This window comes from Pinus tabuliformis, chromosome 4_2, assembly GCF_031772625.1.
Source record: "Pinus tabuliformis cultivar Carrire ecotype Pingquan chromosome 4_2, CPIR1, whole genome shotgun sequence".
NCBI lineage: Eukaryota > Viridiplantae > Streptophyta > Pinopsida > Pinales > Pinaceae > Pinus > Pinus tabuliformis.
This window is the reverse complement of record NC_142304.1, coordinates 772,421,302-772,435,505: the sequence shown is the minus strand read 5'-3', so window position 1 is coordinate 772,435,505 and position 14,204 is coordinate 772,421,302. Positions and strand designations below refer to the sequence as shown.

At 34.4% G+C, this 14,204-nt stretch overlaps 1 protein-coding gene across 1 annotated transcript; it reads right to left on the bottom strand.

Annotated features, from left to right (window-relative positions):
- Positions 1-1,773: 1,773 nt before the first annotated feature.
- Positions 1,774-2,832, bottom strand: LOC149171911 (cysteine-rich repeat secretory protein 38-like). Its single transcript, XM_089426130.1, has one exon. The coding sequence runs from the start codon at positions 2,806-2,808 to the stop codon at positions 1,774-1,776; it is 1,035 nt and encodes a 344-aa protein (XP_089282256.1). The 5' UTR covers positions 2,809-2,832.
- Positions 2,833-14,204: the final 11,372 nt, after the last annotated feature.

The window sequence follows — 14,204 nt, the reverse complement described above, 5'->3', positions numbered from 1 at the left end:
TAAATTAACAAAAAAAAATCATATAAATCAACTTCATATAACTTTATTTTAAATTATCATTATTATTAATTATAAAATAATAAAAATAATTAATATATGAATTAAACTTATATAGATTTTAAAAAGATGTAACAAGATTCTTATCCTGAATTACTAATAATACATGTCCACAAAACATTAACTCATGTTTATATGGCACATATTCACGTATTCACATGACATTTTTTAATTAATTAATTTAGTTAAAAAGTCAAAAAAAGATAACTTTATTTGAGGTACATCTTGATAAATCTCAATCTTTAATATAAGAATATGTTAGAAATATTTCATTAGGGTTAAATCTCTACAATCCACCTAATAATTATTGTTAATTAAATTAAATTATGGAAGCCTTATTCTAAAATAGACAGGTCCAGATCCAGATCAATAAACATAATAAAAGACCTCGTTAATCTAGAGATTTTCAATATCAACTGAACCAGATTGAGATTCTGAAAATATTCCAAAATAAAAGAGACGAGCGAAATTAATTTTTATATATAAAATTCCAAAATCTTCTAGAAATCTACAACTCTACGTTAAAAAAAATGTCAAAATAAAAAATAAAAAATAAAAACATTTATAACAAAATGGTACAGAAAGAATAAAAACTTCGGTGACTAATTCTTATATATTAAATAAAACTTCGATGTCTTTATATTTTACAAACAGACTTACGGACCTTACATTTAGATATGTTAAGCTCGTTTGTTTCATTGCTATAATAGATATTAAAACATTAACTGAAACCTTTCTCTTATTTGTGCTGCAGATTTGGCATTACCTGGGTACCAAATCACCCATGGAAGCAGTGGTGTTAAATGCTGGAGTGTGAGACTCTGACACTGGAGAAGTTGCTATTAGAAGTCACAAAGGCAGGCTTTGTCGGATCCTGTAACTGAAGCAATCAGTTGAAAGCATATTCCAACAGACCGTGTACACAAAAGTTGGGATTCTGCCTGTGTACACAAAAGACCAATCTATGCAATTCAGCGCTTGTTTCCCATCTCAGATTTCAAGAAAGGGCCACGAGCCAATCCCACTATGATGTTGTAACGCCTCTGCCCATCAAGCCGGCTACGTTTGTTTGCGTCTGCATATGTGCATGACAATAATTATAAGTTTTCTTGATAAATTAATGGAAGTCAGTCACCTAATAAGATTTTATCAAGGCTCTTATTGGGGAGGTGCTATTAAACGAGCAACCTTTCTAATCCCTCTGCATACCAGCCGCTATTATGTTGAATTTTGAATACAGGTTTAACTTCATCTAGAAATTCCTTCCTTCCATGGATGTGAAGGACAGTTTTTTCACAACCATTTCTTTTCCATCCTCGGTAGTTCCTTGAATGATTTAAACAAAAAAAATCTAATGAAACTTTTGTAAAGTAATTAAGCTTAATTTGTTTCCCGCAATACACTCGTTTTGAGGTTACTAATCTACATCCAACGCTCACTGGTGCGATGAGACCATCCTGTATTATTACTATAATTTAAGGTTCTGAACAGTGAAAACTAGTACAACCTTTCTTAGCCTTATATGTTACCTTGTATACAGGACCAAAGCCTTCCTCTCCGAGCTTGTTGTCATCATGAAAGTTATTCGTGGCACCTCGTAATGTTTCCATCTTAAATACCGTATTTCCATCAGGATCGGTTGCTGTGTTTTCCTCATCTGTATCATGAAAATACAAAGTTACCTTTCGAACAAGCAAAAAATGCACTCCAACCCAACTACATGCGGAAGCTTTCAATAACAAGCAATACCCCAGAGTTGTTAATATAAATACCTTCATAGCCTTTTCCGAACGTAGCGGATTTCGGTCTCTTCCCAGTTGCAAACAAGCATGCCATGAATACGAGAGCCAACCCCACAACAACACCTAAAATTAAAATTGTGTGCGCGCCTTTGTGTGAAGACTTGGCCTCATGTGCTTTATTAGCTACCCCCTGCGTACTGTTCAGTGCAAACGTGGCCGAATTAAAAAAAGGATATATTGCATAACGGAGTATGCAGCTTTGACTCCAATACTGGATTCCTGCAGCCGTGTCAGAAGTGAACATTTTACTGATTGAGTATGAAAGGCACCGTCTGCAATCAGGAGTAGAGAGATCTCTGGTGCACTGGACCAGACCGTAAATCGTTTGGGACGCCGAATCCAGAGCTGTAGACAAAGCAGATCGTTTCGTTTCGCTTGCTGCTTCAGTTGACAATTTCTCTAACAGATTCTGTGCAGTACCTTCAAAGTCAGGCGGGACAAACACAACCGTGTTCCCGCTGAAGGTCTCAGCGTAATTAGAACCCAAATCGGTATCCAGTTGTCCGATGAAATTATAGTTTCCATAGCGTAAGAAGCACTGAAAAGGCCAGATACTACCGCCAACGGCATTCCCACAATCTTGTCGAATGTTCGTGGTTGCAAATTGCCAACAACTGAAGCACTGGTCGGCTGTCATGTCTTCTCTGCATTGGAGGAGGCCATATATTCTGTTTGGACTTTGGCCATACACAGATATATTAAACCCAGTTTTGTTGGCCCCTTCAGCAAGACGATGAAAGACTATGTTCAGATTTTTCTCAAACGTACTGCCTTCTGTATAGTTACCGCCGCCGCATTTAGTTGTGGTTCCGTTGCAAATCTGTCCATTAAGTGTAATATTGATGAACGTTGGAAGAAGAATCATTAAGTAGAATAGCGTAATACTTTGGCCCATCCAGCGAGACCGTGCAGAATCCCTTCCATGAAACTTCATATTTGTTACAGCCATCGGACAGTGGAGAGCCTGCACAGATGTTCTCCACAGAGCATACCGACAATACTAAAAAAAATTATTGTGTTGAACACAATAAGAACAATGCAGCGAGAGAGCCCTTATCCACATGCCTGCTTGGCAAACACATATCCACTCAATTTCCAATTCAAAGTCACTTTTAAAAATGATAGATAATGAATTACACCTACTAGTCTCAGACTAAAAGACGAAACTGCTTTAGCTAAAATTATTTATTTGAGTTTATTCTGATAATAGATTTAGTTTAATAATTTTGTTTAGTGGGAAAAAGTTAAAATGGTTTTGAAATAGTTAAAACTTTTTAGCAATTTTATTTCAATTTATTTTGATTATAAATTAAAAAAATTGGTTTAAAATTTTTATAAAGGTTTATTTTTATTATTTAATTGTGATTAAATTATTAGGTTAATTATAATTTATAATGATTAATTTCTAATATTTAGGACATAAATGGATAGCTGAAATAGAGTACTAATATATAAAATAGAGATACTGTGGTTCATCATCAAGACATAAATGGATAGCTGAAATAAAAGATTCATATTTATAGTAGAGATGCAATGGCTAATCTCTACATCTCTTGAGAAACGTTAGATCAGCTAACCTTTTCAAAAATTTTAATCGTGAACTAACTTTGTTGGCCATTTCCTCTGTGTGTAAAGGATAAAATCTCAGAATGCAGGCTTCTTTGATTCATAATTTATACCAAAAATATTTGAGATCAAATCACATATATTTTTATCGAGATTCATTCACCATTTAATTTATATTATTTGAAATAGTTTAATAATTTTACTTAAATTTTTATTACAATTTTTTCTAATAATAAAATAAAATTACAAAATCAACTTTAACTAACTTTTTATTCCAATCCTCCAACTTAATAAATTTGTAATAAACAATAAATTTATTAAACTAACAATCAATCAATCTAATAATTTTGGATGAACTCATTCCAGTTGCAAATTCAATGAATTTATAATAAGCAATAATCTTATTAAACTACTAGTCAAACAACCCCTAACTTTATCAAACAACTCCTAACATTATCAAACAACTCCTTATCAAGCTATTACTCAAATTTTAATCTTATTAAACTACTAGTCAAACAACACCTAACTTTATCATACAACCCCTTATCAATCTATTACTCAAATTTTAGGTGAGCTTATTTCTAGAATCTAATAATTTTGGATGAACTGATTCCAATTGCAAATTCAATGAATTTATAATAAGCAATAATCTTATTAAACTACTAGCCAAACAACAAGTAACTTTATCAAACAACCCCTTATCCATCTATTACTCAAATTTTACTTATATTTCTAGAATCTAAAAAAAGGAGTAATTTTATTCCAGTGATAATCTAATAATTAATACTTGATTAATCTATCTAACTAAAAAAATTGATAATGAGTACATGTTAAGCTCCATTAATTTAACACAAAAGCTACCTTGATTTATGGAGTTGCAACTTTTCTTAACTTATGGAAACCAACTGCAGTAGTTTCCTTAAGTTAAGAAAATCAACTGCAATTACTAAATTAATAATTGGGAGCTACTAAAGTGGTCCATTACTTTGATCTCATCTCTACCTTGATTTGTGGTTTTTCTAACACATAGCATTTAGAAGCTTGATGGAAGCTTAGCTATATGTTCATCTGTTTGGTCCCCAAGCTCCTATCTCAAACCCCTTCAGTTCTACACCATCTAGCTGAGATAGCAGAGCTCGGAAGTGCCTTCAGAATTTTGTGTTCTTTTGCTTGGACAGAAGCTGGAGTGCTGAAAGAGAAGCTTGTGGACTGTGGCCTGCATCAATACATCACCGATGGCTGGAGGTAACTCGTATCCCTGGGCAATAAGGTTTAATGATTCTTTGAGTTTATTCCACATGCAGAATCATTGTTAAAATTGTAGAATGTCTAACAGTTGGTATCAGAGCCTATGTTTGCCTCTGCCTTGGTGTGCGATTCGAATAGCATTAGAAATTAGTTTTGATTTTTGCGAGGTTTCTTGATATGAATCCGCGTTCGAATTGTGGAGGGCATTTGTCAACTTTGGTTTTCTGGGTCCACATGCAAATCGTGTTTGTAGTTTCTTTTGATAAATATTACCTTTTGCCATGTATTCTAAGAGTTTTGAAACGTCGCTCGTGAAGCATGGCGTTTTTTGCTTATTTTCTTAGAATTTTTGGATTTCCTGAGAAGTTTATGTCCTGCTCTCCCTAAATTCTGAAAGTTTCTCGCTTTCCTGAAAGTTTATGTGCGGCGGTCTTGAATTCCGGTTCTTTTGAGGTCGAATTTCGCAGGGTATAGGTTGTTGTGGGTCCATGGGAAGATAGTTTGCGTGACATCTAAGCTTGAAGTTGCGTAGCAGTCAGTAATTTTAATGGATCCGTCTTCTTAAATTTACATTAAATGGTTTATTATGGAGAGTCTCCATTATGTCGAATATTATAATCTTCAGAATGTTTCCTTTGCTTATTTGGGAAATTTGGGTGGGAAAAGCAGCCCCTGTGAATCTATATCTCTTATTAGCCAGACTCGAGAGAATATTTTCTCAGCGTCCACAGGGTTAGCTTTTTCCAGGCAGCCTCTGCATCTTACTGGCCTCCCTGCGTGTTTTACTATTCTCACTTTCCTCTCGTTGAAAGTTTATACTTCCTATCCCAGTTTCTCCTCCTGTGATTCGTGTAAGGAAGCTGCAGGGACTGCTCTGCGCAGCTTCCTTTTCAGAACAGGGTATCGATCGCCGACCCGGCTTAGTTTACGAGCCGACGGATGTTGCTTTCTTCGCGAGAGCTCCAAGGAAGGTCGGATCGGGAAAATTTGAATCGTACTGTTTTCTTCGTTTTTTATTTTCCCTTCTGATAATAACACGTTTACTTCAATATTTCACTTGGATCTCTCTATTTTTTTGGCGTTAAACCTTTCTCCTTTATGATATTTTAGGAGTTGTCATTAAATTTTTATTTTATGATTTTAATGATCATTTTTATTATATATTATATATATAATGATCATAAAATACATGTAAACTCGTTATTATATATTATGTACCATGTATTTATGATCATTAAATACATGAAAATCGTTATTATATATAATGATCATATATTCTTCATGTATTTTATGATATATAATTCAGAATGGTGGAAACGTTTCACGTATTGGGGATCATCGCGTTAATATGATTTAATACATACATATTCCATCTATGAAAGGGTCCACATCCGACATTACAATTGCTCAACATTGATAGTGCGTTGAGAATATTAACAATGTATTAACCTGCATAAAAATGATTATCAAAAGAAACACTCTGGTTGAACGATGACTAAGAATATTGGTTAAACATTGTTCAAAAATGTGATATATATATTAGCATGTCAAAGAAAGGTTACTGAGATGTTTCTATATCCATTAGCCAAATGTCTACCTTGATGGGAATACCTCTAGAAGTGATTCAATCCAGCCACTAAGATTCTGAATCATATGAATAATTCTTTGGGCATGTTGGTTATATATTAGAATGGACGTATATATTGCACTTGCATATGGTTATTGGAAGTGATGTATATCAGGTCATGGGAAATAAATTATGTCGGCATTATGAATGTACTCCGTCATGCTATATATGCTGAGTAAATATCTAAAGTGCTGGCAAGTCAACTTAAAGGGCTAGTTTTACATGGTGCAAGTAGCATGAAGGCAAGGCCTATTTGTTTCTCACATGTTGCTTATTAATACTCCGTCAAGCTAGGTCACCACTCATTTCATAGGAGTAGTCGTATTTTTATAACCGTTCACAAAACTTTTGGTTTATGTGACTTGGTTTTGTCACAAGCACGTGGGTTTATTTGTTTAATAATGGAGTTGGTTACATATATAACCAACCTTATATTTAGACCACTATTAAATTTCGCTTCATAGAGTCCCGAACGTAGTTTAAAAGGGTTCTTCTGATTATTTATTTATTTTCTTTAAAGGGAGTGTCTTGTATTTGTTATGTAACCCATGGCATATGTGTTGATCCCGAGTCTTTATTTCTCATTCGGGCAATCAATTTTTTATTCCATGATTATTGCACATGAGTTCATTTATATATATTTGAGGGAAGTAAAGCCAAACGTGTTAGTGATTCAAAATTTTTGCATGGTGGAAGCCGCATTGAAAAGACTGTGGCATCAGTCCATCCTAGCGTGAATACGCATATACAATTAACTCAGGTTCTTGGCATCTGCAATTACATTCATTTTTTAAGATCATTTTATGTTATTTGATAATTTTGGGTGGAGGTTATACCATGCCAAGTATTTGTTTAACGTTGGATTTTGTTTATAACACATGGTATTACCCTTTGATTATATACCATAACGGTTTATATGTATGTTAAAGATTGTTATGGTATATGTTATTTTTATTTATATAGTTAATTTGGATAAACTATATAAGATCAACAATGCAAAATGCAAAGTAAATGGATTACATTACATTGAACTTACATTTATGAACATTTGTAATTAAACAGAAATAAGAAATGGTTTATTTCTCATTTGGGCATTCAGTTCGCATGAAGTTCAGATTTAGCATTGTTGAAAATCAATTTTGTGAGTCAATCTCCGGGTTAAGTTTATAAATTGAACAATCAATTTGTAGTCATACTGACTGCTTTAACCTGCTTTTGAATTTGCTGGAGAATTATTACAGTTATATGGAGTTTATTAAAATGTCATTTTGACTTACTCCTTTCAGTAAACATTATTTTTCTCTCTGGTTAAGTTTTGTTTATGCAACAAAATTAATGTCTAGTGATCCATGTAATTTTAATTAATTAGAGAGTAGCCACAGCATCTTTAATTAAATAAAATTATATATTGATTGGCAAGATCACATAAAGATTAGACATTAAATTGTAATTAATTACACTGAATATAATAAATTTTATCCCACAGGAATTTTTATTATATTTATGTGATTAATTAGGATAAAATTTCATAACCTACCCACAGGAGTTATGAATTAATAAGTTTTATCATAAAGTTTTATTGAATCAGCTTGAATTGAAAATTTAGCCCACAGGCAATTTTCATGTCATTTGATTCAATTCTTTTTAGCATGTTTTACATTGGTAAAACATGAAAGTTCATAAAAGTTTTGTTGAATCTGCTTGAATTGAAAATTTAGCCCACAGGCAATTTTCATGTCATTTGATTCAATTCTTTTCTTTTTAGCATGTTTTACATTGGTAAAACATGAAAGTTCATAAAAGTTTTGTTGAATCTGCTTGAATTGAAAATTTAGCCCACAGGCAATTTTCATGTCATTTGATTCAATTCTTTTTTGGCATGTTTTACATTGGTAAAACATGAAAGTTCATAAAGTTTTATTGAATCTGTTTGAATTGAAAATTTAGCCCACAGGCAATTTTCATGTCATTTGATTCAATTCCTTTTAGCATGTTTTACATTGGTAAAACGTGAAAGTTCATAAAGTTTTATTGAATCTGCTTGAATTGAAAATTTAGCCCACAGGCAATTTTCATGTCATTTGATTCAATTCTTTTTACCATGTTTTACATTGGTAAAACATGAAAGTTTATTAAGCCTCAACATAAGCATGTGATTCTTTATTTTGATGCAGTAGTACAACCTGCAAATTTCTCTGAAATTCGTTCTGACATTCCCGAACTTGAGGAAGTAATCTCGTTTGGTTGTTGTGAATCTGATATGGTTAATGTTAATATTAACACATGGTGGATTGATTCTGGATCAACAATTCACATTTCGAATTCCTTGCAAAGGTTTGCAAAACCAAAGGAAGCCAGTGGGAAGTGAGCAAAGCATCTTATCAGGAAACAAGATGGGCTCGCATGTGGAAGCTATAGGAACATGTTATTTAACTTTAAGTAGTGGTTTTGTTTTGGAGTTAGAAAATACCTATTATGTTCCAAGTTTTCTAGAAACTTGATCTCAGTTTCAAGGCTTGTACCTTTTGGATATTCCTTAAACTTTTCAGAAAAATCTTTCAGTCTATTCTATAAATCTGATTATATTGGGAATGGTATTTTGTCTAATGGTCTTTACTGCATTAATTTACAAAACAATGTCACATATGGTTCAATGCATGTTCACACTGGTACTAAAAGATGATGATTAATAACACTTCTTCATTAATGATTGATAACACTTCTTCATGAATAACACATCTTCATTGATTCCCCTCTAGTCATGGTGAGCAATTGGTTTGCAAGCTCAAGAAGTCATTGTATGGTTTAAAACAAGCATCCCGCCAATGGTATTTGAAATTCCATAGTGTAATTTCTTCTTTTGGTTTTGTAGAAAACATTATGGATCAATGTATATACCTGAAGGTTAGTGGGAGTAAAATTTGTTTTCTTGTTTTATATGTGGATGACCTTTTGCTAGCAACCAATGATAAGGGTTTGCTACATGAGGTGAGACAATTCCTCTCTAAAAGTTTTGATATGAAGGATATGGGTGAGGCATCTTATGTCATTGGCATTAAGATCCATAGAGACAGATTTTGAGGCATCTTGGGTCTGTCACGGGAAACCTATATTAATAAAATTTTAGAGAGATTTCGGATGAAGGATTGTTCACCAAGTGTAGCTCCCATTGGGAATGTTGGGACGATGTCAGAATGATCCAGGTTTAGACCACTGGAGAGCTGCAAAGAAAGTAATGAGGTACCTTCAAGGGACCAAAGACTACATGCTTATGTATATCCTGTTTGAGGCTGCTTTACATGGTGTATGGCTTAAGAATTTCATTTCTGGGCTTAGAATTATGGATTCTATATCTAAGCCATTGAGAATATATTGTGATAATTCAGCTGCTGGTTTTATGGCTAAAAAAGTGGGAGTCGAAATAAACACATCGACATTAAGTTTTTAGCTATAAGGGAACGTGTTAAAGAAAATAAAGTGGTCATTGAGCACGTCAGCACTGAGTTAATGATCAATGATCCTTTGATTAAGGGCATGCCACAGTTAATTTCAAGGATCATGTATTGAATATGGGACTTGGTTCCATTATGCAGTTTTTTCATTGTATGGACAATGTTAATGAAATTCTTAATTATTGTGATGTTTTTTCTCATATTATGTGCACCTTAAGTTGATTTGAGAAAATTCATTTAAGAAGGACCAAGAATAAACATAGGGTTTATTCATTAAGAAATTGTTGCCACATAAATTATAATAAGAATAAATGCATAGTAATACATGGAAGGTAATACTCGTCATTAGAGGACTTATCGCCATGATTCATGTATCTATTACTTAATACAGATTATCAATGGTTTTTAAGTTGAGACATTAAGTTTGGAAGTATGGACCAAGTGGGAGAATGTTAAGCTCCATTAATTTAACACAAAAGCTACCTTGATTTATGGAGTTGCAGCTTTTCTTAACTTATGGAAACCAACTGCAGTAGTTTCCTTAAGTTAAGAAAATCAACTGCAATTACTAAATTAATAATTGGGAGCTACTAAAGTGGTCCATTACTTTGATCTCATCTCTACCTTGATTTGTGGTTTTTCTAACACATAGCATTTAGAAGCTTGATGGAAGCTTAGCTATATGTTCATCTGTTTGGTCCCCAAGCTCCTATCTCAAACCCCTTCAGTTCTACACCATCTAGCTGAGATAGCAGAGCTCGGAAGTGCCTTCAGAATTTTGTGTTCTTTTGCTTGGACAGAAGCTGGAGTGCTGAAAGAGAAGCTTGTGGACTGTGGCCTGCATCAATACATCACCGATGGCTGGAGGTAACTCGTATCCCTGGGCAATAAGGTTTAATGATTCTTTGAGTTTATTCCACATGCAGAATCATTGTTAAAATTGTAGAATGTCTAACAATACATCTATATAAATTAAATGTTTATCAAATATCTACTTAAATTAAAAATATATTAATTAATTAATAAATCATTTTAATTATAATAAAATTCGATAAAAACATTTATTATCACAAAACCAAAAACAAACTATTGACTTTGTTTCGTTTCATACTGATGGCATACACAGAATCTAAATGCACAAGTTTAATCATCAACAGGCAAAGCCAACTACATAATACAAGGCATCAGAAGAGGCAGGAATGATCTTCAGTCAAAGTCATCATGGCGGGCAAACATTATGCTCCCAATGTACATCATTAAATTCATATGTTGACATGCATGGGTGGCTCAATGTTCGTTGGTAGCCTAGCAGCGGCAGTCATGCCATATCCCGACTTTAATATTATTCTTCACCAAACTTCACAATTTATGTAAACCTCTGACTTCAACGTCGTCCTTTCAAAGCATATTTCGTCTTATTAGTCCCGGCGGGCAGGGACTATTAGTCCTGCCCAGGAAAAGACTATAGCGATCGATATGTTTTGTTATTCGTGCAGTCACAAATGTAATATTAAAACAGAAATTTTAGAAATTAAAATTGGAAATTCAAAGTTTCAAGCCAAACACTTTTTTTCTGCCTTATCTGCCTTATTAAATAGTGACACGGCATTTTGTTGGCTAATGAGAGACTTTGACCTCTTATTTGGCCTCTTTTGAGAGGGAGAGGGCCATGCTTTTATTTGGCTTTTTTTTTTTAAGAGGGAGAGGTATTGAATCTTCCAAATTTCTTTGGTTAAAAAATATTATTTCATTCAAATTTTTGCGGATTGAAATAATGTTAAGATTGTTTCATGTTTACATTTTGAAATTAATTTTTTTACTCAAAAAATTTGCTGCTATCTTAATAACTCACCTCATGTGTCCTTTCCTTTACTACTATCTTGACACCTAAAGAAGCGCCACCGCTTTGCTTTGCCACTTGGTGATCTAGATTACACCTCTCGTGTCTTTTCCTTCCTTTTCCGTCACTTTTTTGTCACACAACGCCACCGACCACCGCTTTGCTTTTCCACTTGGTGATGTGGATTTGCTATGCCTCTCATGTCCTTTCATTTGCTGTCACACAATGCTGAATTTTAGGTAGCGAAACAAGCATGCAAAAAACTTGCAGAAAAGGCTCTACAACTTCCATTAGATACAAAGAAAAAAAATTGTGCAACAAGACTTCCCGTTTCGTATAGCTTTAGGCCTGCCATCATGCATCTCAGAATTCAATCCACACTGTATCGTATTATAACTTACAACACTGGATCAGACTGAAGGACTTCAACATAGAGCATAAACCCTGAATCTAAAAAACTGCACGCTAACTTACTGGAGGTGGGCACATCCCGGAGGCTTCAAGGTTTGCAACTGAAGCGTCTTTTCCACTATCTGCAACACAAGCTAGCGTATCCCAATGTTTCAACAAACCCTCTCAAAAACAACAAAACGAATGGAAGAAAAGACAACTGAAAATTTGTGCCATATCCCATGGCAGTCATCACATTATTTGGCTCCACCTCGAATTGAAATAGAAAGATTGAATGATATTCATGAAACGGATAACTTATGTAAAGGGTTTTTTGTTGGGAAATTCTGATAATTCCAAACAAAATAACTGAACAGATAAAAATGCTCTGTTTTAACTCAAGAAAACTAAAGTTGTTTTCTGAAGAACAGAGTTTCACACATGCACACAGAAACTTGTATTCATTAATAAAACTGTTATTACAAAATAATATCTTCCTCTAACAGAGGGATTACAATGAGAGAGCGCTTTAGTTCCACAAAAAAATTTACTCTAAAAATCTCTTCATTCACGCTGCTGCATTTTTTTTAAAAACAAAAACTCTATATCTGCTGAAAAAGCAATACTGCTGTGTAATTTTTCTTTACCCCCTTCGTGCTGCTACGTATTGGGTTTTCCTTCTAAAAAAAATTACATTCGAGCTCTGCTGAAAAAAATTCTTCTTACATTTGCTGCGACGAGTTTTTTTTCATTCCATCTCATACTCCAGAACAAAAACAATATTACATAGTCAACGGGCAACATAAAACAAAATTACACCCGTGAAAATAAAAAATAATAAAATTAAAACTTTTACCTACGTTTACTGACCGAAATTACTTCGCATTAATTAATTTCTGGAATGAGGGTACTTCACATTAATTGGTTTAGCATGGCGATTTATTTATTTTATTATTAACCATAGATCTACCCCAAAACAATCGGACGACTGTTTGCATTTACTTAGAGGTCCCTTCCTGCTGAACTTTATGCATCGGGGAATGGTGGTTTTGGAAACCACGTGTCAGCTGTTGTACATGCTCGCTGCCTCCGAAGAAATTACCACTATACAGCAAAAGCGGCACGGGGAAATGTTGGCAGTTTTGTGAAATAAATGTCACAGTTGAAAGTACATTTCAACACTCTGCTTTAATTTCAATTGCTGGGTTATCAGTCATACCGAGACATTTCCTCAAAAACTCAAAACTTTTCTGCCCCAATGGTTTGGTCAGAATGTCTGCAACCTGCTCCTGAGTTCTGCAGTGTTTTAAAACAATTTCTCCATTGTTTACCAATTCCCTGATATAATGAAACTTTGTGTCAATGTGTTTCTTTCTCTTATGAAACACAACATTCTTGGATAATGCAATAGCTGAGCTATTGTCACAAAAAATCACAGTTCCTTTTGTTTGTTATTGGCATAAAGTCCTTAACATCCTTCTCATCCAAATTGCTTGACACGCTGTTGCTGTAGCTGCCACATATTCTGCCTCTGCTGTAGACAACGCTAGAATAGGCTGTTTTTGAGAAGCCCATGAAATGGCTCCTGAACCCATGTGAAAAACATAACCGATGCGCTTTTTCGATCATCTACGCTTCTAGCCCAATCACTATCAGTGTATCCAATTAAATCTGAACATTCTGAAACAATATATAATGTTGGCATTATGATTCAAGTGTTGTCCTTGATGGCAACTCACTCAGAGGCTGGTACAGGTGCTCAGAGGTTGGTACAGGTGGTACAGGTGATGGCAACTTAATCAGAGGACAGATCTGAGTATAGCAGGCCAAGACAATTCATACACGCAGGTTCGTTAAGCCCAAGTCGCGTGTACACGCAGGTTGGCTTCAGTAAAAGCGCGTGTATGTGAAAACGTACCTTTGGTCCATGGCGGTTAGTCCTTGGAAGTTGTGCCTATGGTTTTGGACCATGGCGTCTCGACGGACGTGTTGATCCCTAGTTTTGAAGTTGATGGTATTGGATTTCTATGGTTTTGGCTCTTGGTATTGTAAAGGGCCTAAGGCTATATAAGGAGAAGATCATTAGGCAAATGAAGGTAAGCAAGGTGCAAGAGTGTGTGAGTGATGAAGATCTGAGGAAGTGTGAGATCCAAGTGCTGGTTATGGGTTGGTGATCTGAACCAAGGTTTCACTCATGTGGAGGATGATGAATGATGGAACGA